Raw genomic sequence first — 25,249 nt, forward strand, 5'->3', positions numbered from 1 at the left:
CAACTTTTCACGTTATTACGTGAAACTGATTTTTTTTTTCCTGGTGTGGCAGCAATATGCTTCCGTACAAGTCAGTTTATTTATTTAAACCTAGAAATCCTACTTTCCTGCCCTGCGTCATGCTTTCTCTTGCTATTCAGTAGCAGCCAGTAGGGGGCAGCATCGCCTTGTGTTTCCACTGTGGTTCTCTTTTCATTCTTCAGCGTCAGCATTAGCCCAAGTCCTTTAAAAACCCTTTTACGATTCTGTTTGTACTTTTTCTTCACGTCGTTCTGGAATAAATGTTTGGATTTTGTAAGAGTCTGTCCAAGTTTATGCCTGGACAATCTATTGTTTTGTAAATAATGCAAACAACAACAAACATAAACAGATTCTTTTTGGGGGTAAAAACATGCAAAGTCAGTGTGTAAGCATCTTTCCAGAAGGCTTCAGCAGGGCGGTGCTGGGTTTCAGAAAGTTGCCGTCCAGTGCCTTCGCTGGGGTTCTTTACTTTCACTGAAGCAGCAGTGGAGTGTGGGCTGGACACGCGCGCACACACACACACACACGCGCACGGTGATGGGAGACTTAACAGACGATGTCGGCTGCTGGTCTTGCTGTCAGGATGCTGCACATGGACCCTCCTGCTGCTTATCACTAAAGCTGACATGCAACTGATAAACTCAGGCATTTCAGATATTGCATTTGTTTTAGTTCTGGAGGAAAAACGCAAAGCAAAGCAAATGGACGGTGCACACACGGACACACACGGGCTTGCGCAATAAAGTGCTGTTCGGATCCTCAGCACTGAAGCTTAATGAGAAAAAGGGCGACTGGCCGGGATTAGTCTCCGGGTAAAACAGGCTGTATTCTCGCGTGGACTTTTTGGACGCTGAAGTGAAAGCATGGCGAGCGATCTGAAACCGCGGCTTTGCTGCATGACCAAAGGTGAGAATGGCTACGGCTTTCACTTGCACGGAGAGAAAGGAAAAGCCGGCCAGTACATCCGCAAAGTGGAACCTGCTTCTCCAGCAGAGGCGTCAGGACTGCGAGCAGGAGACCGAGTGGTGGAGGTGAACGGGGAAAATGTAGAGAGAGAAACCCACCAGCAAGTAAGCAGTGCGCACACACACGCATGTATCCCAGTTCATTTTAATATGCAAAGCAACCAGTGAATAACCAATTAACCACTGATTTTAATCAGAATAACAGAATAAACCTCCCACCACATTAACACATCATCTAGCTTGTACACTGCCAGAAATACTGTAGGTTTACACTAGGAGTCCATTTCTGTCCCCCAAGTACAATCTACACTAATGTACCACCTAGAACTCATTATTGGATGTCAAGGTGTACCCTTTTAGTGCCAGAAAGGTACATATATTTTCCCAAGCAGTATATAAGGGGGGCGGCACGGTGGTGTAGTGGTTAGCGCTGTCACCTCACAGCAAGAAGGTCCTGGGTTTGAGCCCCGGGGGCCGGCGAGGGCCTTTCTGTGTGGAGTTTGCATGTTCTCCCCGTGTCCGCGTGGGTTTCCTCCGGGTGCTCCGGTTTCCCCCACAGTCCAAAGACATGCAGGTTAGGTTAACTGGTGACTCTAAATTGACCGTAGGTATGAATGTGAGTGTGAATGGTTGTCTGTGTCCATGTGTCAGCCCTGTGATGACCTGGCGATTTGTCCAGGGGTGTACCCCGCCTCTCGCCCATAGTCAGCTGGGATAGGCTCCAGCTTGCCTGCGACCCTGTAGAACAGGATAAAGCGGCTACAGATAATGAGATGAGATGAGTATATAAGGGGGGCGGCACGGTGGTGTAGTGGTTAGCGCTGTCACCTCACAGCAAGAAGGTCCTGGTTTGAGCCCCGGGGCCGGCGAGGGCCTTTCTGTGTGGAGTTTGCATGTTCTCCCCGTGTCCGCGTGGGTTTCCTCCGGGTGCTCCGGTTTCCCCCACAGTCCAAAGACATGCAGGTTAGGTTAACTGGTGACTCTAAATTGACCGTAGGTGTGAATGTGAGTGTGAATGGTTGTCTGTGTCTATGTGTCAGCCCTGTGATGACATGGCGACTTGTCCAGGGTGTACCCCGCCTTTCGCCCGTAGTCAGCTGGGATAGGCTCCAGCTTGCCTGCGACCCTGTAGAAGGATAAAGCGGCTAGAGATAATGAGATGAGAATGAGTATATAAGGGGTGGGGTGGCAGCACGGTGGTGTAGTGGTTAGCACTGTCGCCTCACAGCAAGAAGGTCCTGGGTTCAAGCCCAGTGGCCGAAGAGGGCCTTTCTGTGCGGAGTTTGCATGTTCTCCCCGTGTCCGCGTGGGTTTCCTCCGGGTGCTCCGGTTTCTCCCAGAGTCCAAAGACATGCAGGTTAGGTTAACTGGTGACTCTAAATTGACCGTAGGTGTGAATGTGAGTGTGAATGGTTGTCTGTGTCTATGTGTCGGCCCTGTGATGACCTGGCGACTTGTCCAGGGTGTACCCCGCCTTTCGCCCGTAGTCAGCTGGGATAGCCTCCAGCTTGCCTGCGACCCTGTAGAACAGGATAAAGCGGCTAGAGATAATGAGATGAGAAGGTGTACCCTTTTAGGCCCAGAAAGGTACATATATTTTCCCCAAGCAGTATGGGGGGGCAGCACAGTGGTGTAGTGGTTAGCACTGTCGCCTCACAGCAAGAAGGTCCTGGGTTCAAGCCCAGTGGCTGAAGAGGGCCTTTCTGTGCGGAGTTTGCATGTTCTCCCCGTGTCCGCGTGGGTTTCCTCTGGGTGCTCCGGTTTCCCCCACAGTCCAAAGACATGCAGGTTAGGTTAATTGGTGGCTCTAAACTGATCGTAGGTGTGAATGTGAGTGTGAATGGTTGTCTGTGTCTATGTGTCAGCCCTGCGATGACCTGGCGACTTGTCCAGGTCTCGCCCATAGTTAACTGGGATAGGCTCCAGCTCGCCTGCAACCCTGTAGGACAGGATAAGTGACTACAGATAATGGATGAATGGAGTATATAAAGGGTACTGACGCAGTGACAAGCCGTTGTACCACTAAAGGTACAATAATGTACTTCATTTTCTGAGAGTGTATACAAGTCAGGCGTTCATTGATTTGATTTGTATTATATCCCCTTCAGACACAAGGAAAAATGCTATGGAACTTCATGTGTACAATTGTACACATTATGTCCAAAGGGGATATATTTGATAATTTTTCTGAACAAACTTATACAAAAAGAGCATTATGGCCTCATTTTATATATTCTAGCAAAAAAAAAGATGTTAAGTGTCGCAATTAATAATAAAGCATATGTAAGATGCTTTTTTTATTATTAATGCATGTGGGGCTATGTGTAAGAATTTGTAAGAAATTTAGTTGAAAACAGTAAAAAAAAAAGAACTCAAATTATCACCAGAATGTGAAGAAATAACAGCTTTGATGCTATGTCAAAGACACGACATGTATTGTGTTGCAGAGATATCTGAAATATATTAGCATGATAACCAGCTATCGCCAAGACAGGACGTACCATCCCTTTTGTAATACTGCTTTCTACCTTAAGAGGCGATAGTGAGTCACTGTAGTGTGCAGTCTGCCTTCAGCCCAAAATGAAAGGAGAAACAGTTGCGCAAGAAGAAATGGCAGGGCACATACATGTTAGCCCCTGAGCTCAGACTGCCAAAAAACTAGCAGAAAAGAGAAGCAAATGGGTCGCTGTAATTCACAGGAACTACTGAAATCCAGGCACTGAAACGTGGATTTGCAGTTACTGTTTTGTGTGTCAGTATGCTGTATTTTTGGAGAAGGGAAAAGAGTAAGAAAAGGGGTTCTACCAGGAGAAACTGATTTGCAATGGCAAACACTAAACAACATTGAAAGACTTGATAACAGAGCCTCCACTCACATACCTGGATTAGGGATCGACCGATATGTTTTTTTCAGGGCCGATACCGATACCGATTATTATGGAATTGGGATGCCGATAACTGATATGTACAACCGATAAATGTAAACATTATAATTCACATGAAATTAAACATGGCACACACTGACACAGACCTTCATATCCATGAAATGTATGTTTAATTGTAAAATTGAACATGAAATTTTGTGCAGGGAGATGCCAGCAGCATTTGTACAATAAAGTCAAACATTAGTTAGAATAAAATGAGAAATAAAATAAGAAAAAAAATAAATACTCACCAATAAAAAAAAATATCACTCCCTACTATATTACAGCTCACCATTTTCAGTGGAAAATAAATGAAAATACACTCTGGATTCTTTTACACTAAGAACTAAGTAAGACTTACCAACTTCAAGTAGTTTTTAAATAACAAATCAAGTGGAGCTGCCTGCAGCATTTTTTAAAAAAGTAAAATCAAACATAAAGTAGGCTATCACTCCCTATTATGTAACAACTTAACAAGTAACCATCTACATTCTAATGCTTTTAATGCCCAAGCCTAATATTCCCAATTTAGGAGGATTATATTGTAGTGAAGGAAGCACAGTTGCTCTGCATGTTAAAAGCTCTGGTTAAAAGGAGCGGCTAAGAGTATATCGCTTTCCGAATCAGAGGCGCTAGTGAGGAGAATCACTTGCGCAAGAATTATAAATACTAGTGGAGTACATTACAGCGCAATGTGAAGTAGCATAAGAACATTTAAGTCAAGAGTTTAATTGATGTATTTCGTTCATTAGCGTTTATCCAAGCAAGTGTGCATCCACGACACAATTAATTACTAAGTCCACAACAAGCGTCCTGACAAACTCCCTACAGTATTACATAGCCGACTAGCACCAAACCTGGCTTGTTTAAATGTTCAAATAGCGCTTTATAAAGTTACCTAACATATACAAGTGCAATGCGCTTTTTGAGCACGAGTCACGTCATGAAGTTTACTCATCACCATAACAAATAGCCAGTAGGCTTGCGCTAGCCTACAGAACACAAACACTACGTTTTATTTCGTCTTCCCTTGACCACCTCTCTGTATGGCTGTCATTCTACTGTTTGAGTAGAACTACTGACACGTTCACAACGTTTACAGACGGGGATTTAAAAATGACTGCAGCCTACGTTATGCTGGGGACTGCTTACTATGGACAACATTACATGTAGTTTCAGTGAGACTAGTTGGTTGTAGGCTAATTCAAGTGCTTCCTTCCGTAAGCTAAGTTTGCCTGGCTACACAGATGCAAATGGACAGTTTTAACGAGTAGTAGATGAAAAATGTAAACATATAATGATGTTGTGCTTTTGCAACTTGTGTGTTTGTGACTTATTGCGGCAAAAGCAGCGTGTCCTTACCTTGAAGTGGGATCTGCTTCTGCCCGAGTGCCCGTACGGCCGCCTTGAAACAGTTCACAGCGGTTAGCTACGCGTGTTGATTGGCTATATCTCTTGTGTCAAACAAATCAGATGTTGTGGTGGGCGGGACAGTGTTCTTGAACTCAGAGAGGCGAGTGCAGGAAAGGACGTGCAGTGACAGTCGCGTTAGGAACGAAATGGCTGCAAAAAGGCATGTTATCGGCATTTCGGTGGAAATTATGGCCGATACCGATAACCCTAAAAACGCAGAATATCGGCCCGATATATCGGCCAGGCCGATTATCGGTCGACCCCTAACCTGGATATTGTAATCTCATTTCTGGACTGAGTGCATACACTTTGTGTGAGTTCTAGAGGTCTCTAGAAGCTTGTGAACACTTTTTTTTTCGTGGCTGTGTGGAATATCTCCCAGTTCACAAACCGGCAACTGTGAGAGCACATTCTTATAAAGATAAGGTGGCACTCCTCTTATTATGTGGTTATTTTATTGAGGCATAGGCAGTGTGTTTAATCAGTCACATTATTAATAAATATGGTTACATATCTGCTGTATTGTGAGCCGTATCAGTCTCATGTAGTACTGATGCGTGAGTTGCTGTGGCTATTTTCTTGCTGAAAGCGGAGCTACTGCACTACTAATTGCTACTGCAATATTGATTTCTGCATATTCTTGCCTTACTGCTAGTTAGCTTTTTTTTATATAACTGATGACTGTAATGTTAGATTGTATGAATCTAGTAGTGGATCAACTAAAAATAGTTTTACACTATATTCAGTGAGTGATAATACTATGAGAGTGGTGGTGCGTTTTGGGGGAAAGGGGGTGGAGGAACTGAGCATTTCCTTGTTTCTTATGATGGGGGACACCCCAATTTTCCGGTGATATAGTGCCTCCTGTTTGTTTGGAGGGTGGAGTAAATTGCCAGGTGGCCAGTTCTTACATGGTGCACCTTTAAGTAAAACAGGCAAGCAGCAGGTTTTCCCCATGCACCTGCTGGTTACAGTAAAACTCCATCTATACTCGCACTTCAGTTTCTACCACAGCTGGTTTGCCTTGATTGTTGTGTAAGAAGAGCAAACAAAGTGCATGTAAAACAACAATTGGTGTGAAAGAACAACACATATGGAAGCCTTTTTCTGCCACCATAATAAATCAGAAAGTTTTTCATAACCAGGGCTCCAGACTAACTTTTTCCACTAGTAGCACTGGTGTGTCAGTCCTGCGCGCTGTGGCGCATGCACCTGAAGGCGTGTCTCAGGCTGCGTGCACACCGAGTGGACTCCAGCACACGTGCCTTGAACAAGGTGCACTTGAACTCAATTAGAGAATTATGTGTTTACCTATTTTAAGGACTGTGCTGGTGCAAGTGTATCGCGAAGTATTACACTACATTAAGTACGCATTACCAAGCCTTTCTATCTGTGTTCTTGTTTTCCTGGTTTCTTGATTCTTGTGCCTGTTTCTTGTTATTGTTCTCGCTTAGCCTTTTATATTCTGTTTGCGCCTCAACCGACCCGTTGCCTGTTTTCACATCTCTGATCTAGCCTGTCGATTTGGATTGTTTGCCTTTGTGTGTATTTGTGTTTATATATACACTTTATTAAACTGAAAACTTCTGCACTTACATCCGCCTCCATCGCATACCTGACATGGTGCTCCTTTTTGAAAATTTTGGGTCCACCAGAATAAAATTTATGTGCACCACTTGAATCGACATGTAATGCAACACATTCATATTTTTCCCCATTTTAACTTCATTACTGATAGATGCTTTGGTAATAAATAGACAATTTACGGAAATAACAATGTGCTGCTATATTTTAAAGGAAAATGTCACAAAGTGGAGTAATGCTTTTAAGAGAAAAAAACATTATGAAGTTAAACGTGCGTTTTTTAAAATGTAAACACCAAATCATAAATTTACAAATGTAAACATAAGGTACAGTATTTGGTCAGTACATCACTGTCATTACAGCACAACCATCACAACAAAGCAAGTAAACAAGAAACTCCATCTTATATGCCTCGCCTTCCCCTCTGTGTAAAGCATCTTTTACTAAACATATCACACACTGAACTGATTGGTTTTCGTGGATCTTATTTGCATGAACTTGAGAATTTGCCCAACCAGAGCGAATGTCGCTCCAATTCAACCTTATTCTTTCTCACTCTCTCTCTGTCTCTCTCTCACACACACACACACACACACACACACACACACACACACACACACACACACACACACACACCAATTCTCCCTCCCTCCTGGTGTTTCACTTGATACACAATAATGATTTAAAAAAAAAAACATGAATTAGGAGCATATTTGCAAGTCACGCTGATGTACCTAATTATAAAATTTAGTCACACTGTCTCCAAAAATGGTCACAAAATGCAACTAAATGGTCGCAGTCTGAAGCCCTAATAACTATGACATGAGTTCTCATAATTATGACTTTTTAATCTCATAATGAAATCCTATCTCATAATAATGAGATATTAAGTCAGAATTTTGAGAAAATATTCTAATTATTATGAAATCATGTTTTCAAGATGTGATTACATGTGCTCAACTTTATTTACTGTATTTTACTACTTTAAATGTCCAGTTTAATAAAAAGGAAGTGGTCTTGTTTGTTTGATTGTTTATTTATTTTTTTTGAAATGGTAAACTTGTGGTTTTCTTTCCAAGGCCATTGGGGTATTTAAGCTTTTGCGCTCTACAGTATTACAGCACACTTACTCTACATGCTTTTATCACTACAAGCAAAACCTTGCCTAAAACTTTAAATCCCTTCAAGGTTGTATGCTGTCACTTCACTTCTGGACTAATTTTAAAAAAATTACATCTTTCGTGGACTAACTTTAGTGTCATCTATCCATTCATCTTCAGTAACTGCTTCATCCTGGTCAGGGTCATGGTGGATCCGGAGCCTATCCCAGAATCACCCTGTATGGGACACCAGTCCATCTCAGAACAGCATACACACATTCACATCTAAGTGCAATTTAGAAGAGACAATCCATCTATCAGCATGTTTTGGGAGGTGGGAAGAAACCGGAGATACTGACATGTGGAGAGCCTACAAGGAAACTCCACACAGATAGTTTTGACTTGAGGTCAAAATCGAGCCACACACTTTGGAGCTGTGAGGGGCAACACTACCCACTGCACCAGCGTGCCACCCAACTTTAGTTTCACTATCTGTAAAAGTGTGATTAAAAAAAACAACAACAATAAAGATTACATATACAGTACCAGACAAGTCTGGACACACCTTCTAATTCAATAGTTTTTCTTTATTTTTCTCATCTCATCTCATTATCTCTAGCCGCTTTATCCTGTTCTACAGGGTCGCAGGCAAGCTGGAGCCTATCCCAGCTGACTATGGGCAAAAGGCAGGTACACCCTGGACAAGTTGCCAGGTCATCACAGGGCTGATACATAGAGACAAACAACCATTCACACCTACAGTCAATTTCATCTCATCTCATTATCTGTAGTTGCTTTATCCTGTTCTACAGGGTCGCAGGCAAGCTGGAGCCTATCCCAGCTGACTACGGGCGAAAAGCGGGGTACACCCTGGACAAGTCGCCAGGTCATCACAGGGCAGACACATAGACACAGACAACCATTCACACTCACATTCACACCTATGGTCAATTTAAAGCCACCAATTAACCTAACCTGCATGTCTTTGGACTGTGGGGGAAACTGAAGCACCCAGAGGAAACCCACGCGGACACATGGAGAACATGCAAACTCCGCACAGAAAGGCCCTCGCCGGCCACGGGGCTCAAACCCAGGACCTTCTTGTTGTGAGGCAACAGCGCTAACCACTACACCACTATGCCACCCTTTGAAGAATATGAAATATATTTTGTTTTTTTACCACTTTTTTTCTTTACCACATAATTCCATATATGTTCCATATGTTATTTTATAGTTTTGATGTCTTCAAAATACAGAAAAACTTATGAATGAGTAGGCCTGTCCAAACTTGATAACTTATTATAAGATAACTGCATTGCAAAAAGTCTTAGACTGAGCACATAATGAAGGCTCTTAGGGCTGGGCAATGTGGGTCACAGTCCATTTTACTGAGATGTTATGGATATTGTTCTATCTTCATAATAATAATAATAATAATAATAATAATAATAATAATATTTCTATATAAAAATATATACAAACTGATTACCTGCAGCTGGTATGATCAAAATTTTGGACTGAATTTTCAAATTTGCAAAATGTTTCCATTTGTACAGAATTGTTTTTATTTTTCCTGTCAGTTAATAATCCTCAAATACTTCTTTAAATGCAGCACTACGGTTTTGTTAGACGTTTCATGGCAGATCATATTTATCGTGATACATATTGTATATCATAGAAAAGTCTTTGTGTATCGTAGTATAAACATCCCAGACATGACCCTACTGAAATAGGACTAAAGTTCAATTCCAAGCACAAGATGTGCAGTTCAAAACAACATAGTTAATCACGCTAACTGCTGGTTCAGTAAATTAGTTCTGGATGTCTGGATGTCTCAAGCTGGCACTTGAAAGTGCTGCATGTGTGTCTGTTCTTCATCACTGGCTCAATATAACAATGAAATTTGAGGGCTTGAATGCCATTCAGAGGCAGGCTACAGGACTAATGCTTTGATGATGCTCCCATTTCAAGAGTCTTCTTTGAGAAATAATGCAGCTACAATCAGTAATGACTGCAATTATTCCAATATAGTGGCTGGCTTTAATGCTACAAAAAGAATATTAAGCCCTCTGTCTCAAACATATGATTTGTGAATATTTTAGTAGCCTCCACATCTGATGTAGGAGAACATTAATTCGTTCATTCATTCATTCGTTCATTCGTTCAACTTCAGTAACTGCTTTATGCTGGTCAGGGAACAGGAACGCTGGGTGCACACTCTGGAGTTAAACTTTTAAAGTTATGCCAATCCATAACTTTAAGTTTCATATACATTAGTCTGCATATTTCATCCTATTAAAATTGAACACTAGCCTTCAAGTTAGTTCCAAAAATCCTGTTTTTAACTTAAGGGGAAATCTCTAGCTTCTCATTATACAAAAGCTGGTTTTGACGTTTCCATTGTTTCTGTGATGTTTTGTTGGTTCTCAGGTGGTGCAGAGGATCAAGGTAATGGAGCATGAAACCAGGCTGCTGGTGGTGGACCGTGAGACGGATGAGTACCTGCGCAGTCTACGCCTCACCTGTACAGAGGACATGGCTGTGCGAGTCAGTTTATCAGCCTCTTCCTCCTCCCCTCCCCTGACCCCCAGGAAGCGGGAGAACAACTCTATGTCCAAACTGCCAACCAGTCGTGAGATACCCAAACCCAGCAGGAGGTCTCCGTCACGGGCCACCAAAAAGGTACACGGTGCTGCAGCTTTTATCTCTATACAAAGAATCGTTGCTATAGATGACAGTATTATTGGGTGACTTGGGGGATATGTAAGTTCTGAACTACCTTCTTTTCCTTCTTTCTTTCTTGTAAAAGGGGATTTCCCTAGAGTACAGGATGAAAACCTAGTCTCTAGGGAGTATTATCTGGTTTCTAGAGATTGCGTTGTATAAATCATTGCATCAGTAAGGCAGTAACAATCTTCTGTAAGCACCTCTCCCAGAGACGCTTACTGATATGGCAAACATTATGACAACAGTATTATAGAACGTTCTTGTATCCTACAACATTTTCAATGCAGTCTTAAGATGCTTTACACTACCGTTCAAAAGTTTGGGGTCACCCAGAAAATTTTGTGTTTTCCATGAAAAGTCACACTTTTATTTTTCCACCATAAGTTGTAAAATGAATAGAAAATATAGTCAAGACATTTTTCTGGCCATTTTGAGCATTTAATCGACCCCACAAATGTGATGCTCCAGAAACTCAATCTGCTCAAAGGAAGGTCAGTTTTATAGCTTCTCTAAAGAGCTAAACTGTTTTCAGCTGTGCTAACATGATTGTACAAGGGTTTTCTAATCATCCATTAGCCTTCTGAGGCAATGAGCAAACACATTGTACCATTAGAACACTGGAGTGATAGTTGCTGGAAATGGGCCTCTATACACCTATGGAGATATTGCACCAAAAACCAGACATTTGCAGCTAGAATAGTCATTTACCACATTAGCAATGTATAGAGTGTATTTCTGATTAGTTTAAAGTGATCTTCATTGAAAAGAACAGTGCTTTTCTTTCAAAAATAAGGACATTTCAAAGTGACCCCAAACTTTTGAACGGTACTGTATATTTGTACCTTATTCAAAACAAAGTCTGTTTACTTGTTTTGCCATTATACTCGTGTGAATGACATTAGTGTTGATAAGCTGCACTTATTATTGTGTTGAGGAGAGGAACGATATGAAATGTTTATAATAACTGTATAATCCAGAATCAGAGTTTTGGTATATCATACATTCTATCTGTTTATAAATTCACAAAGAGGACGAAACAAATAATGTATGACCATGCATATATTACGGGAAACTACTAGAATATGTATAAAATAGTGGTTTGGTTTGAATCTTCTAATTATTTTCATTTATTTTTAACGTGTATGTTTATTCTTTAAAAAGGATCTTGTCTGTTTTAAGAAGCTACTTTTGCATACAGTTGAGTTTACATCTTTTGTGGGTTTTGCATGCAAAAAACAAACAAACAAAAAAACCCCCCAAAACATATGTCTATTTTAAAATTTATCTCCAAAATAAAAGAAGTGTGAGCTATGGCAGGAAAATGGGGCCTAAAGATTAGAGAACCAGCCTTGGTGCCGGTTCAATTCCCTGGACCAGCAGGAAGAATATGGGGGGAGTAAAAGAACAGCACTTTCCCCTCTCTCTGTATTCATGGATGAAGATCCCTTGAACAAGACACCTAAAGCCTGGCACACATGGGCGACTTTTCGTCGTAAGCGTATTGCGATTTTTGGACGCAAGTTTCCCCTCTTGGGTAGCTGCATATATGCGTTATCTGCAACCAGTGGGCGATTTGGGGACGGGCATGCAAGTCACGTGGAGATCACGTGACTACTTCGCAGGTGGGGATTGGCTTAGCCTGTGGAGGTGATCGCTTCGTTATCGGAAAGACACGCACACGTCGTGATATCTCTGCAACAAGTCAGTGACTGGTGATTTTTTTGTTGCAGAATATCAAGCATGTTTGATACCTGCAATCTGTCGCAAGCAACAAAAAAATCGTTGTTGCAAATATGAACATGAAGCAATCTTTCGCTTGCGTCAAAAAGTTGGATGACCAAGCGACGGAAAATCGCCCGTGTGCGTCGGGTTTAACATTACTCCTTTATTGAACTGCTTCCCAGGTGCTGTAGTATAGGTGCCCACTGCTTTGGGTATGTGTGTGTGCTCATTGCTTACTTGTGTGCGTGTGTTCATTGCTTCGAATGGGTTAAATGCAGAGGAGGAATTTTGCTTTGCTCTAGTATACATTTGACAATTTGAAAATGCACAACATGAGTAAACCGTAGTAGCAAGATGGCAAAGCGCATTGATTACCTGTGAGCTTTTGTTCTGTTATTGCAGATATGTGTTTTCATTCCATTTTTGAAGATGTATCCTTTTCGTTGCACTCTCCATTGCTGTGCTCTGCTTCCTCACCAAAATAATGATATGCTCACTGATGTCATCACGGTTTGTGCTGGAAAAAAACAGCTATACTTTGGTTCCATCTGGGAACCAACATTTCACATTCTGAACCAATTTATTTTTGGTCAAAATGCTCTAAACATTTTAAAATTTGGTGCGTGAACCAGAATGGAAACCGTTCCCTGTTGGTGTAAAAGGGGTATCTCTGAACCCTTAAGAGAAAGGCCCTGGGAAAGAGAAAAGCCCTAGTTTACTGGTAAGTTTGAACCCAGAACCTGCTAGCTGTGAGAAGACAGTGCTAACCACTGCACTACAATGCTTACCTGTTCAAGAGGACAGAAAACTGTAATACCAAGCAAAAGCTTATACAGCTGGATTTTTGTAAATTAGTTTTATATAGACTGACAAGTTTTAGCATCACTGAAAAATTCGAAAGTACAATTCTTGTCGCAGAGGTGCAGATACGCAAATCTACAGAAAATCACCCGTGTGCGCCGGGCTTAACATTAATCCTTTATTGAACTGCTCCCCAGGTGCTGTAGTATAGGTGCCCACTGCTCTGGGTATGTGTGTGTGCTCATTGCTCACTTGTGTGCGTGTGTTCTTTGCTTCGAATGGGTTAAATGCAGAGGAGGAATTTTGCTTTGCTCTAGTATACATTTGACAAAATAAAGCCTTTCTTCTTCAAAATGTTACAACTGACATGATCTGTTCATCTGTTAAAAATACAAAATGTTAGAACAATGAATGTACAGTATTTCAAGGAATAAACCAGATCTCAGAATTACATTTTCTTTATTGGTGATGATACTTAAGCTTAAATCATCCTTAGTACTGAATAGCATCATACCAGTATACCCACTCCTGACCGTGTTATACTGTATATCGCTACAAACTGTCTGTATCCGATTAAGAGGTCATTTGACCTACAGTGCTGCATCCTGTCCAGGTTCAGAGGTTAACCACAGTAGAGGTTAAGGATGTCTCGTGGGTTGATACTTTAACCTTTGACACTATGGAGTAAAAGAAACATAGACTTGTTATTCCTGTTTAATTATCATATGGATGGGTCTCGTTAAATGTTGACCGTATATTTACAGTAGGTTGCCACTTCACAATCCTGACTATATCCTAAACCTGCTTCTGTTGGCCCATATGATCATTCTGTCCATTTTGATAAACAACAACGAAAACGTTTCTCTTTCTGATTTACTCTAAATGTTGCCCTGCTTTACATTTTGCAGCACTCATATCTGCACCTATTTCTGCTTCAGCCTCCATAATTTGTATTGCTTTGCAAACGCAGGTGTATGTTTAGGTGGGGAAAAAAACAAAACTTTAAAGCCTGTGTGTATGAAGGCTGTAGAGTTTTGATATTGCAACAGGTGCTTCAGCTCTCCATAAATGACGTTCCTTGTCCATCCTAAGCTAACGCTATTAGTTTATGAAGATGCATATCACAGACCAAGTTCTATCCTCTCCTTATACATAGTATAGCAGTGTAACCTTCAGCAAACTCTCAGTTTTAAATATTGAAGTCTAACTCCAGTTTTACATATCAGAAGGGTTTGTATACGTAAAAGGAATTGAGGAGAGATGAGAATATATTAACCTGAATGAAGAAGAAAGTTTGGTGAGGAGAAAGGATTGGTGTAGGGTGAAGCTCATGCTTTCAGTGCCAAAAACTCTGAATCCTGACGACGAGGTAGAAACTGCAAGCTGAATTTCTGATGAGTTGTTGCTCAGCCATTAAAGAAAGTGAGTAGAGAAGAATCCAATGAGATGTTGAAATGTAATTATACTACATGTATGGAATAAAACATGATGTGCGGTTATAGGAAAAGGCTCAACAGCCTTTTTGAAGTTGATTGTTTTCCGATAACAAGATGTACTGAAATGTTTTATTCCTCTTATACTACAGGAATCTGCCGATCATTACAGTTGTTGCATTAACTGAAGAATGATATGTTTGTTTTATTCGTTCATAGTTATGTTTAATGTTGTGGAGCATCTGTGAAAAATTTGTTCCTTTTATTAGCACAGCTATAAACAGTCATTTTCCCACCTGTCTGTCTTTTCTTTCATTCTTCAAGATGATAAGACAAAATAAAATGCGGCTTCTCAGGTTACCGAGAAACCACAACGTATGCCCTCTGTACTGAAGACTTTCATGTGTCAGGAAACTTAGTTATAGGTTTCCTTCTGGCTGTGACAAAGCACTGATGCTGGAGACTCCTTCCAAAAATGCTAAATGACGTCTCCTCACAGAAAACATCACTGTATCAACATCAACAATTCCACACATTTTAAAAATCCTTTTATGTTGTCCAGCCACCATATAAGTCTTCTATATGTTTTTACTACTGTATATAAACACTAACGTATTAGTGCTTATTAATGTGAGCATATTAATAAACTTTGCAGATGGAACTATTTTCAAAGTGAGAACTGAGCGTTCAACATCACTGTGGTGTAAATGCGACCATCTGACTAGAATGATCTCATGCTAATCATTATTATTTACTTATACAGAAAAACTAGCCAAATTAAGACATACAGCTGTCAGTTTGATAGTAAAACTCTTTCCATACATACATTCATACATACATACATAATATTCGACCCTGATTCAGATTTTAACAATAGCTGTGGTACAAAGCAACATGAAATAGAATTCAAGCCACAGTTTACATCTCTTGTGTCTTTCTTGCGATGGCTCTGAAACAACAGTTAGCAGTTTTGTTGCAGTTAGCGGTTTAGCTGTGATAATGTGGTTCAAAAAAGGAATAATTTCTTAAAGTTTCAAAGTGTTGTATCTTGGGAGTTTGTTGACTTTTTTTTAGCCAACCTGCTGAAGTTGGTTGTTAGCAGCTTGCTAAGGCTCGAATGATAAACAGTCACACAAAAAAAAGAATGTCATACGGTAGCTATGCCATTTAATCAGCCTTTTGGCTGCATACAGTAGTTAAAGGTCATAGGCAATGGTTGGTGGTGAAACGTAGACTATCAACTTGATTGTCTAGAAGAACGACCCAAAAAGCGAATTCAGTCTTCCTGGTGTCTAATTTGCACCCTATTGAATAAAATGGTTAAAATATACTGTTTTGCCCAACTTTGCCCAATCCACACATCCAGGCTGGACAAACTGATCAGGCGGGCCGGCTCTGTGGTCGGCATGAAGCTGGACTCTCTGGTGACGGTGGCAGAGAAGAGGTCTATGGACAAACTATTGAACATCATGGACGATGGCAGTCACCCTCTGCACACCGTCATCAGCAACCAGAGGAGCCTGTTCAGTGACAGAATGCTCCTTCCCAAGTGCAGGACGAACAGACTCAAAAACTCCTTTGTCTCTCACGCCATCAGACTGTCCAACTCCTCCCTGGGGGGGAGGAGGGGTAACAGGAGGACAGAGGACGGGAAGGAGCAGTAGCCTAGCCTAACAATAAGCAATACCGGACAATGTGCAGTATAATGTGCAATATAAAGTGCAATATCTTTCCTGCTCCCCCCCCCACACACACACTTACCCTAACCCCACTTTTCCCCCTTCCTCTCTTCCCCATATCTTATTCTTTTATATTTGTATATGTAAATACTTAATTTATTTTAATTTATCTAGAAGTTTTCTCTATTTCTTTTCTCTGTTTATCTGTAATGATGCTGCTGGAATCTTAATTTCCCTGAGGGAACCCTCCCAAAGGGATCAATAAAGTTTTATCTAATCTAATCTAATCTAATCTAATCTAATCTAATCTAATCTAATCTAATCTAATCTAATCTAATCTAATCTAATCTAATCTAATTTCCGAAGATTTGTTTACATCTCACTTATGCGCACTTTCACTGCCACGGGGCAGTCGTCGTGATGTCATTCAAGCCAAACAGACTGGGAGCAGTTCTGTGTTTACCTGCGAACTAAGCACACATGTACGGACTTTGGTTGTGAGAGGTTGTGTAAAATGTCTGAAAGCGATAGCGATTTTGAAGCAGGAAGCAGGAATTGAATACCGAGAGGTGAAACCATATATGTATGAACCTATGGCCGTTGTGAAGCAATCGGTGAATGTGGCTCACTGGTTTGACCGTGCGGCCTCGGAATCGGACAGCGGCTCGGCCGACTCTGATCCCGGTGACCCCGGACCTCAACAAGACTTGCGCCTAAACGATTTATCCTGGTAATTATGATAAATTCTTACTTTTGTCGTAATACTAAATAAGAGCCCTTTTGAAGAATAATTAAACCGCCCTCCCTAGTGGATATAGGTAACAATTACTTGACAGTGTGCCGGTAGGCCACATTAGCCTGCCATCCGTGGCATTATACTATTTATAGTCTACTCTAAGCAAGAAAATATCCCTTTGTCTCATTTCCACAATGATTGTACAGGATCCCTCAGGATTCTTGACTTGTCAATTGCAAGCAAAAGTAAAAATGTTTACTTCCAATCTACTCCTTTTTGCTTGAGCGTTGCTGGTCCGTTTCTTCTTTGACTACTTGATTTTTTTCACACGCACAATCCACTCTCTCTGCCTCTTCTCCTCTTCCAGAAAAAGTCAACCCTCTGGCTTCAAGTGCACAATCCACTCTCTCCGCCTCATTTCCTCTTCTGGAAAAAGCCAACCCTCTGGCTTCACGCGCACAATCCACTCTCTCCGCCTCGTCTCTTCTTCCGGAAAAAGCCAACCCGCTCGCTCTGCTTCTTCTCCTCTTTCAGAAAAAGCCAACCCACTCGCTCCACCTCTTCTCTTCTTTTGGAAAAAGCCAATCCACTCTCTCCGCCTCTTCTCCTCTCTCGGAAAAAGGTAAAAACTTCTTCCTGAACCGGTCCCATTGTTACAGTTCACTGCACAACAATAAGGCATGTTTTTTCTTTGGAAATTCCCAAACGCACGTCTGCACTCAAGCCGAATGGCAATGCAAGTAAACGGAAGTGGACTCAACTCAAGTGGTTTGTTTGTCTTGAATGACGTCACGTGCCGAGTGGTCACGAAAATCGCAGAACAGAAATTTGCCGTGATCCACGCTAACTTATTTTAATTATTACTTATTAACAATACTTCTTGGGACCAGAAGAAGTCCAGTTGCTCTCTTCAACCAACCACAGATTACTATGTACCTGGACGACTGAGTTTCTTCACAGATATGTTTCTACGCACTTTGGGATGAGATCCCTTCGACTGGTGCGGGAGTATGAGAGGACTTCCAGAAAACTGGCAGACATCTTAGCCAGAGTGGATCGTTCATTTTTGTCAACCTGGAACGACCATCATTGAACAGAGGTGGGTGTCTATGACATCTTATCAGCCACCTACAATGCAGGCATCAGCATTCTGATTTGGATTCTATGATGATCCATGAGAGGATAAATACTGGATACTCCCTAGTAGTCAGACAGAACTGAGGATGCCTTTCGGAGGAGAGGCGAAACGTTTTCAAGAATCATCAAGCAAGTCCAGTTGCTCTCTTCAACCAACCACAGATTACTATGTACCTGGACGACTGAGTTTCTTCACAGATAGGGGTTTTTAACATATAAAGTTTCAAATGTGCATAAATTGAAAACCGTTGCCTATGACCTTTAAGAGGCTGATTAAATTGATACTCAGGTCAGGAAGTATCCTACTGTATAAAACCTTATGTCTGGAAACAGCTAAAATGAGCAGTTCCTTCATTTTGAATCTTCTGCAATTATCAGAAGAGTCACTGATTCAGTACTAAAAACAGAGCCAAAGCAGTTTAACTAAAATCCATAGTTTTGCCAGAGAGAATGGATTAGCAAGACAAAAGCTACCAAGTCAAATGAACTTCCTGGAATGCGTCACAGTGATTTGGTGAGAGGCAGGGAGGACTCATTAGTGGTGAAGGAAGTCTCTGTATTCAGATCCTTTACTTAAGAAAAGTACTAATACCACACTATGAAAATCCTCCACTACAAGAAAAAGTCCCATATTCAAAACCTTAATTAAGTAAAAGTATGTTAGTATTATTAGCAAAATGTACTTAAAGTATCAAAAGTAAAAGTACTGCTTGTGCAGTAAAATGGTCCCCATCAGTATTTTATACCAACAGACATCGAAAAACTGGAAAAGAGAGTGTGTATGTATAATATTAATAATAATAATATTGGCTGGCTTCATTTATGGTATGTCTTTGACTTTTTTAATATCATGCTAGCTTCGTATGAAAAATACGAGTGGTGTATTTCCCAGTAAAACACTCGCATGAGTGTTTTACTGGGAAATACATCACTCGTATTTTTCATACGAACTACAACCGTGACATAATATCCTCACTCATGAGGATATCAATGAATTGTTTTGATAAATTTGGGTACTTTTTTTTGTGAATGTACCTATATAGTAAAAAGAAAATCACATGTTGGCTTGAAGATATGAAGTTTATCTTCTCATGTTGAAAAACTTGTATTTTTCATAGGAAATGCATCCTGGATCTGAGTGACATATTTAAATAATATTGGCTGGCGTTGAGTGGTACTGTATATCAGATATATTCCATTCAGCTAACATGATATTGAACGAGTCAAAGACATACCATAAATGAAGCCAGCCAATATTATTATTATTAATATTATACATACACACTCTCTTTTCTGGTGGCACGGTGGTGTAGTGGTTAGCGCTGTCGCCTCACAGCAAGAAGGTCTGGGTTCGAGCCCCGTGGCTGGCGAGGGCCTTTCTGTGCGGAGTTTGCATGTTCTCCCCATGTCCGCCTGGGTTTCCTCCGGGTACTCCGGTTTCCCCCACAGTCCAAAGACATGCAGGTTAGGTTAACTGGTGACTCTAAATTGACTGTAGGTGTGAGTGTGAATGGTTGTCTGTGTCTATGTGTCAGCCCTGTGATGACCTGGCGACTTGTCCAGGGTGTACCCCGCCTTTTGCCCGTAGTCAGCTGGGATAGGCTCCAGCTTGCCTGCGACCCTGTAGAACAGGATAAAGCGGCTAGAGATAATGAGATGATGAGACTCTCTTTTCCAGTTTATCGATGTCTGTTGGTATGTTTTTCTCTTGTAAATATGCATGAAGAATATCTGATGAAGTTTTGGTAACCTTTCGGGTGTTCAACGTGTCTTTCTGTTTCCCAGAAAACAAAGAAATACTAATGTGCATGCGCAGCAGAAAACTCTCATTGAATATTCGCATCAGCTCCGATGTGTGACGTCATGTTGTCTTGACAGCCATGCAATATCGTAAACCATATTCAGTGCTCATTGTCTACTGGGTAGAGTGACGTACAGTGTCTTGCAAAAGTATTCATCCCTCTTGGTGTTTGTCCTGTTTTGTTGCATTAGAAGATGGAATTAAAATGGATTTTTGGAGGGTTAGCACCATTTGATTTACACAACATGCCTACCACTTTAAAGGAGAAAATTGTTGTTTTATTGTGACACAAACAATAATTAAGGTGAAAAAAAAAGAAATCTGGAGTGTGCATAGGTATTCCCCCCCCCCCAAGTCAATACTTTGTAAAGCCACCTTTTGCTGCAATTACAGCTGCAAGTCTCTTGGGGTATGTCTCTATTAGCTTAGCACATCTAGCCACTTGGATTTTTGCCCATTCCTCAAGGCAAAACTGCTCCAACTCCTTCAAGTTAGATGAGTTGCTTTGGTGTACAGCAATCTTCAAGTTATGCCACAGATTCTGTTGGATTGAGGTCTGGGCTTTGATTAGGCCATTCCAATACATTTAGTTGTAAATGTTTCCCTTTAAACCACTCCAGTGTAGCTTTAGCAGTATGTTTAGGGTCATTGTCCTGCTAGAACCTGAACCTTCTTTCCAGTCTTAAACCTCTGGCTGACTCAAACAGGTTTTCCTCCAGTATTGCCCTGTATTTAGTACCATCCATCTTTTCTTCAGTCCTGACCAGCTTTCCTGTCCCTGCAGATGAAGAACATCCCCACAGCATGATGCTGCCACCACCATGCTTCACTATAGGAGTGGTGTTCTGAGGGTGTTGAGTTTGCGCCACACATGGCATTTCCCGTGATGGCCAAAAAAGATCAATTTTAGTCTCATTTGACCAGAGAATCTTCTTGTGTTTGGGGAGTCTGCCACATGCTATTGGGCAAACTCCAAACGTCTTTTCTTAAGCAATGACTTTTTTCTGGCCACTTTTCCATTAAGCCCCTCTCTGTGGCGTGTGCAGCTTAAAGTGGTCCTATGGACAGATTCCCCCCCTCTCCACTGTGCATCTTTGGTGTCTTTTTTGCATCTCTGATTAATGCCCTCCTTGCCCGGTCTGTGAGTTTTGGTGGGTGGCCTTCTCTTGTCAGGTTTGTAGTGGTGACACATTCTTTCCATTTTGTTATAATGGATTTAATGGTGCTCCCTGGGATATTCAAAGTTTGGGATATTTTTTATAACCCAACCCTGAGCAATACTTCTTCACAACTTTGTCTCTGACCTGTTTGGAGTGCTCATTGATTCTCATATTGCTTGCTTAGTAGTGTTGCAGAGTCAGGGTCCTTCCAGAACAGGGTGATTTATACAGACATCATGTGACACTTCGATTGCACACAGGTGGCTCTTAATCAACTAATTATGTGACTTATGAAGTGAATTGGTTGGCCCAGCTCTTATTTAGGGGTTTCATACAAAAGGGGGTGAATACCTATGCATACTCCAGATTTCTGTTTTTTCATCTTAATTATTGTTTGTGTCACAATAAAACAACAATTTTTACCTTTAAAGTGGTAGGCATGTTGTGTAAATCAAATGGTGCTAACCCCCTAAAAATCCATTTTAATTCCATCTTGTAATGCGACAAAAGAGGACAAACACCAAGGGGGATGAATACTTTTGCAAGACACTGTAATACACGTAGGATAAGCCATATGCTAACAATATTGCATGCTATCAAACCAAATGAATGAAACCCACTAGAAGATTTATTCCATGGAAAAAGTATCCTGTATGTATAATAATTCCTGATATTTCACTCTGATGATGTCATTCCCAGTGTTTTCCTGCTGACTTGATGCATGTTGTCAACATGGCGAACCGGTTCACAATTAAAATTCTTTTGATTAACTTATTTTTTTTTGGTGGATGGGTCCATATAATATAAAGAACATTACACGGTGGTAATATCCTCTATATATGATGGTTTTTTGGATTAATATTAACCTAATGTAGATGTTTAAGGTTGAGCTCATTTTATTTACTTTATATACTGTTGGGTAGTTTAATCTACAGTGAAGCATTATATTCTATAAGATCATCACATGTTTGTAGCATCACTGTCCTGTGGGAACCATGTAGCTCTAAAAATTCAGCTTTTCAGAAGCTCAGAAAAACAGACCTACTTTCATCTTTGCGACAATGCATTTTCCAACTCAGCCAAGGCTATTATATTCATTTTATTTAGCTTTAGAAGTTTATTTTTAAAAGTAGGAAATATTTTTATTTTTAGAAGTTTATTTAGCTTAAGAAGGACAATTTTCTCAATAAATGAACATTTAATCCTTCGTTTTATCACAAGCCTTCAAAACCACCAAATTTAGAGCTCCATGGTTTTCAATGGACAGGAAGGGTATGAAAAATTGCATTCTGAAAAGTAACTAGTAGCTAAAGCTGTTAGACAAATATAGTGGAGTAAAAATAATATTTTCCTCTGTGATATAGTGGAGTAGAAGTATAAGGTTGCAGAAAATGGAAATACTCAGGTAAAGTACAAGCACCTTCAAGCTGTACTTAAAGACAGTACCTGTGAATGTACAGTACTTAGTTCCATTCCACCACTGGGATTTATTCATCTTTTATGTAGACCAGAACTATAACACATTTTGTCGCATAAACAGCAGTAAGCATGCTCTGTGTTGGTACCATTAAGTGTCTTCAATTTCTTTTGTGAAATGTATTTGCAGTCTGATTGCAGTAACGTCCAATGAAATGGTTATAATTTCACTTGAGATGTGACTGTGTATACAATGACTTCCAATGTACATAACATAAGTTCTTGTACAGATGGGAAAATATGTGCATTTTAGTGGGCTGAACATTTAAATTCTAATGTTCAGGGCCTCTTGATTCATAGAAGAGGAGACCACTGGGAGGGATAAAATGTAAAGCATTTACATCTGGAAGACTATATAAAGCCAACACGCATTGTCGTATCACAGTGTGTATTGCGGCCATGGTTGGCTCCACTTGTGCCAGGGGTCGTAAAGCAGTCATAAAGCACAAGAAAGGTCCCAATCCAGCCACAATAAAACTACCACTAATGGCCAATACCTTTACTACAAAAAGACTTGCTTGTTACTTAATACTGTACCAGCTACTCTCCCTTACATATGCTATAGAGATCTTGCATGTGACGTCACAGCCGATCCAGATTGTAACAGACGCCATCTTGTCGGTCAAACGCCATATTTCCGCCTTCTACTTCTACTTCTGCTTCTACCTTTTCTTCTGGAAAACCCTACTATATACAATTCTACTACAACGGCTGGAGCTACAAGCTCTCCCTACCTGTGCACGTTTTTTATGTTTTTTGTGTGTATTTTTGCGTGTTGTTCGTCTGTACCGGACTTCAATATCCACTACAACCGTATGGACTTACTGGACATTGGTTTCCAGCAGAAAATGACGGTTTGTAGCGATTTCCATCGCATGCACAACATTCCGGACGAGATAGCGAGACCAGCGGGGTCTCGGTGTATTGTTATCGGGTCTGGCAGGCGAAGGAGGCGGCGTCGGGAGAGGAAGCAAAAGCGAGGCTGCAGGCAGAGCCGGCCTGTTGACTAAGCTCAGAAAACAGCCACTCAAATCTCCACTGCCAAGCCTCTATCTCTCCAACGCCAGATCCATGGTAAACAAGACGGACGATTTGGAATTACAGCTGGAATTACCTTATTCTATTCTATTCTATTCTATTCTATTCTATAATCGGCTGGTCAGTGCTATACTAGATACTACTGATATATCTAGTATCAGTACTAGTAATACTTAAGTGACTTACCCGTCCAATGAGGATTGTTATTTTCTTGTTTACAAGATGCCACATCTGAGGGCGGCTGACAAATCCTGAATTTCTGTAAAGATAACTGTCCAGAGATTTATAAGCATGCAGTGCTTCACCACTGAACAGCGAGGGAAAGTTAATGAGGTAATTATACACGTCTGGGCATTCCACCTCTGGCAGTTCAATATCCACTGACACGGTCGTGAAAACTACGTCCGGTAATCAATAAGGGTCACTAATCTGTAGGTCGTTTATTTTAGACATATATCTAGTTATCTGTTCATTAGAAAAATGAGCCGTGTAGTCCGTCGGTTGAAATTTATCCATTTTGTACACGAGTGCAGCAGTATTCAGCAGTGTTTTTTACCGACAAGATGGCGGCTGTGTACTTTCCAGTCACGTGACTGCAAGATCTCTATATGTGCTCTTGAACTCGCATAATACATCATTAGCTCTTTACACCACACTAATTTACTTTGGCTAGGACTTAACTTTTCAATAAATGTCTCATTTCAGTATAAAGGAAGTCAGAGAGGAAATCTAGGCCATGGTGAATTGCTCTGATGATGGATGTTTGTCTCTTTGGACAAAGTTATTAGGAAGATTTTGTGGAAGTAGAGCTAGGGCCCCTCTGTTTAGGTCTTTCTGTCTCTTTGAAGAACATCAGTTTCATCCTGTGAGCACTGGCTGTGTTCCACCTTTTACAGACGTTTGAGTGAAAAACAACATCCGCAGTGAGGATTCATACCCACCCAAGTGGGATTTATTGCTCCATCTTGTAAGATTTTAAAGAGCTTCATGGTGCTCAACATAATGTTAAGAAAATCTCAGTATATGCCGGGCTGATCGTTGCCATGGTAGCTTGACTCCTAGGGTTACCGAGCATTCCAGCACTTCCTGTCTTAGAGAGGGATCGGAGCTTGAGGCCCCAAAGTGCACACGAGTTCATGAATGTCACTGGCTCCAATGGAAGCTAACAAAGCAACAGTGGCAGAGCTGATTTGGTGTGTGTGTGTGTGTGTGTGTGTATATACACTCCCTGTGGCCTCGTGACTGGCTTGCCTGTCAGTAAGGGAGAATAGATATACGACACCACCGTTCCACTGTGACTCTGTTTTTACTGCGCAGTGTTATTTCCTTTCTGGCACATTCTTTCTCTGTTTATTCTCCTGCAGATTTGTGAGTGAGTTTATTGAACTGGAAAACATGTTCAGTGTTTAGAAAACTGATGTTCTATTTTGTTGTATGCTCAAAATGAAACAGAATGTGCAACATTATGAAAGCTGGTACCGTTAGCGCATCACAGCCCCAGGGTCCATGATTCGATCCTGAGATTGAGTTAC

At 41.0% G+C, this 25,249-nt stretch overlaps 1 protein-coding gene across 1 annotated transcript in view; it reads left to right on the plus strand.

The window, feature by feature from the left end:
- Positions 1–483: 483 nt before the first annotated feature.
- The window catches only part of LOC132868547 (Na(+)/H(+) exchange regulatory cofactor NHE-RF2), a 150,212-nt gene continuing 125,446 nt past the window's right edge, over positions 484–25,249 (plus strand). Inside the window, exons 1-2 of the mRNA XM_060901512.1 lie at positions 484–1,091; positions 10,438–10,689. Of these exons, the coding sequence (XP_060757495.1) occupies positions 885–1,091; positions 10,438–10,689 (459 nt within the window). The 5' untranslated portion in view covers positions 484–884. The remainder of the gene's footprint in view (positions 1,092–10,437; positions 10,690–25,249) is intronic.

The sequence above is a fragment of the Neoarius graeffei genome, chromosome 20 (assembly GCF_027579695.1).
Source record: "Neoarius graeffei isolate fNeoGra1 chromosome 20, fNeoGra1.pri, whole genome shotgun sequence".
In the NCBI taxonomy this organism is placed as follows: Eukaryota; Metazoa; Chordata; class Actinopteri; order Siluriformes; family Ariidae; genus Neoarius; species Neoarius graeffei.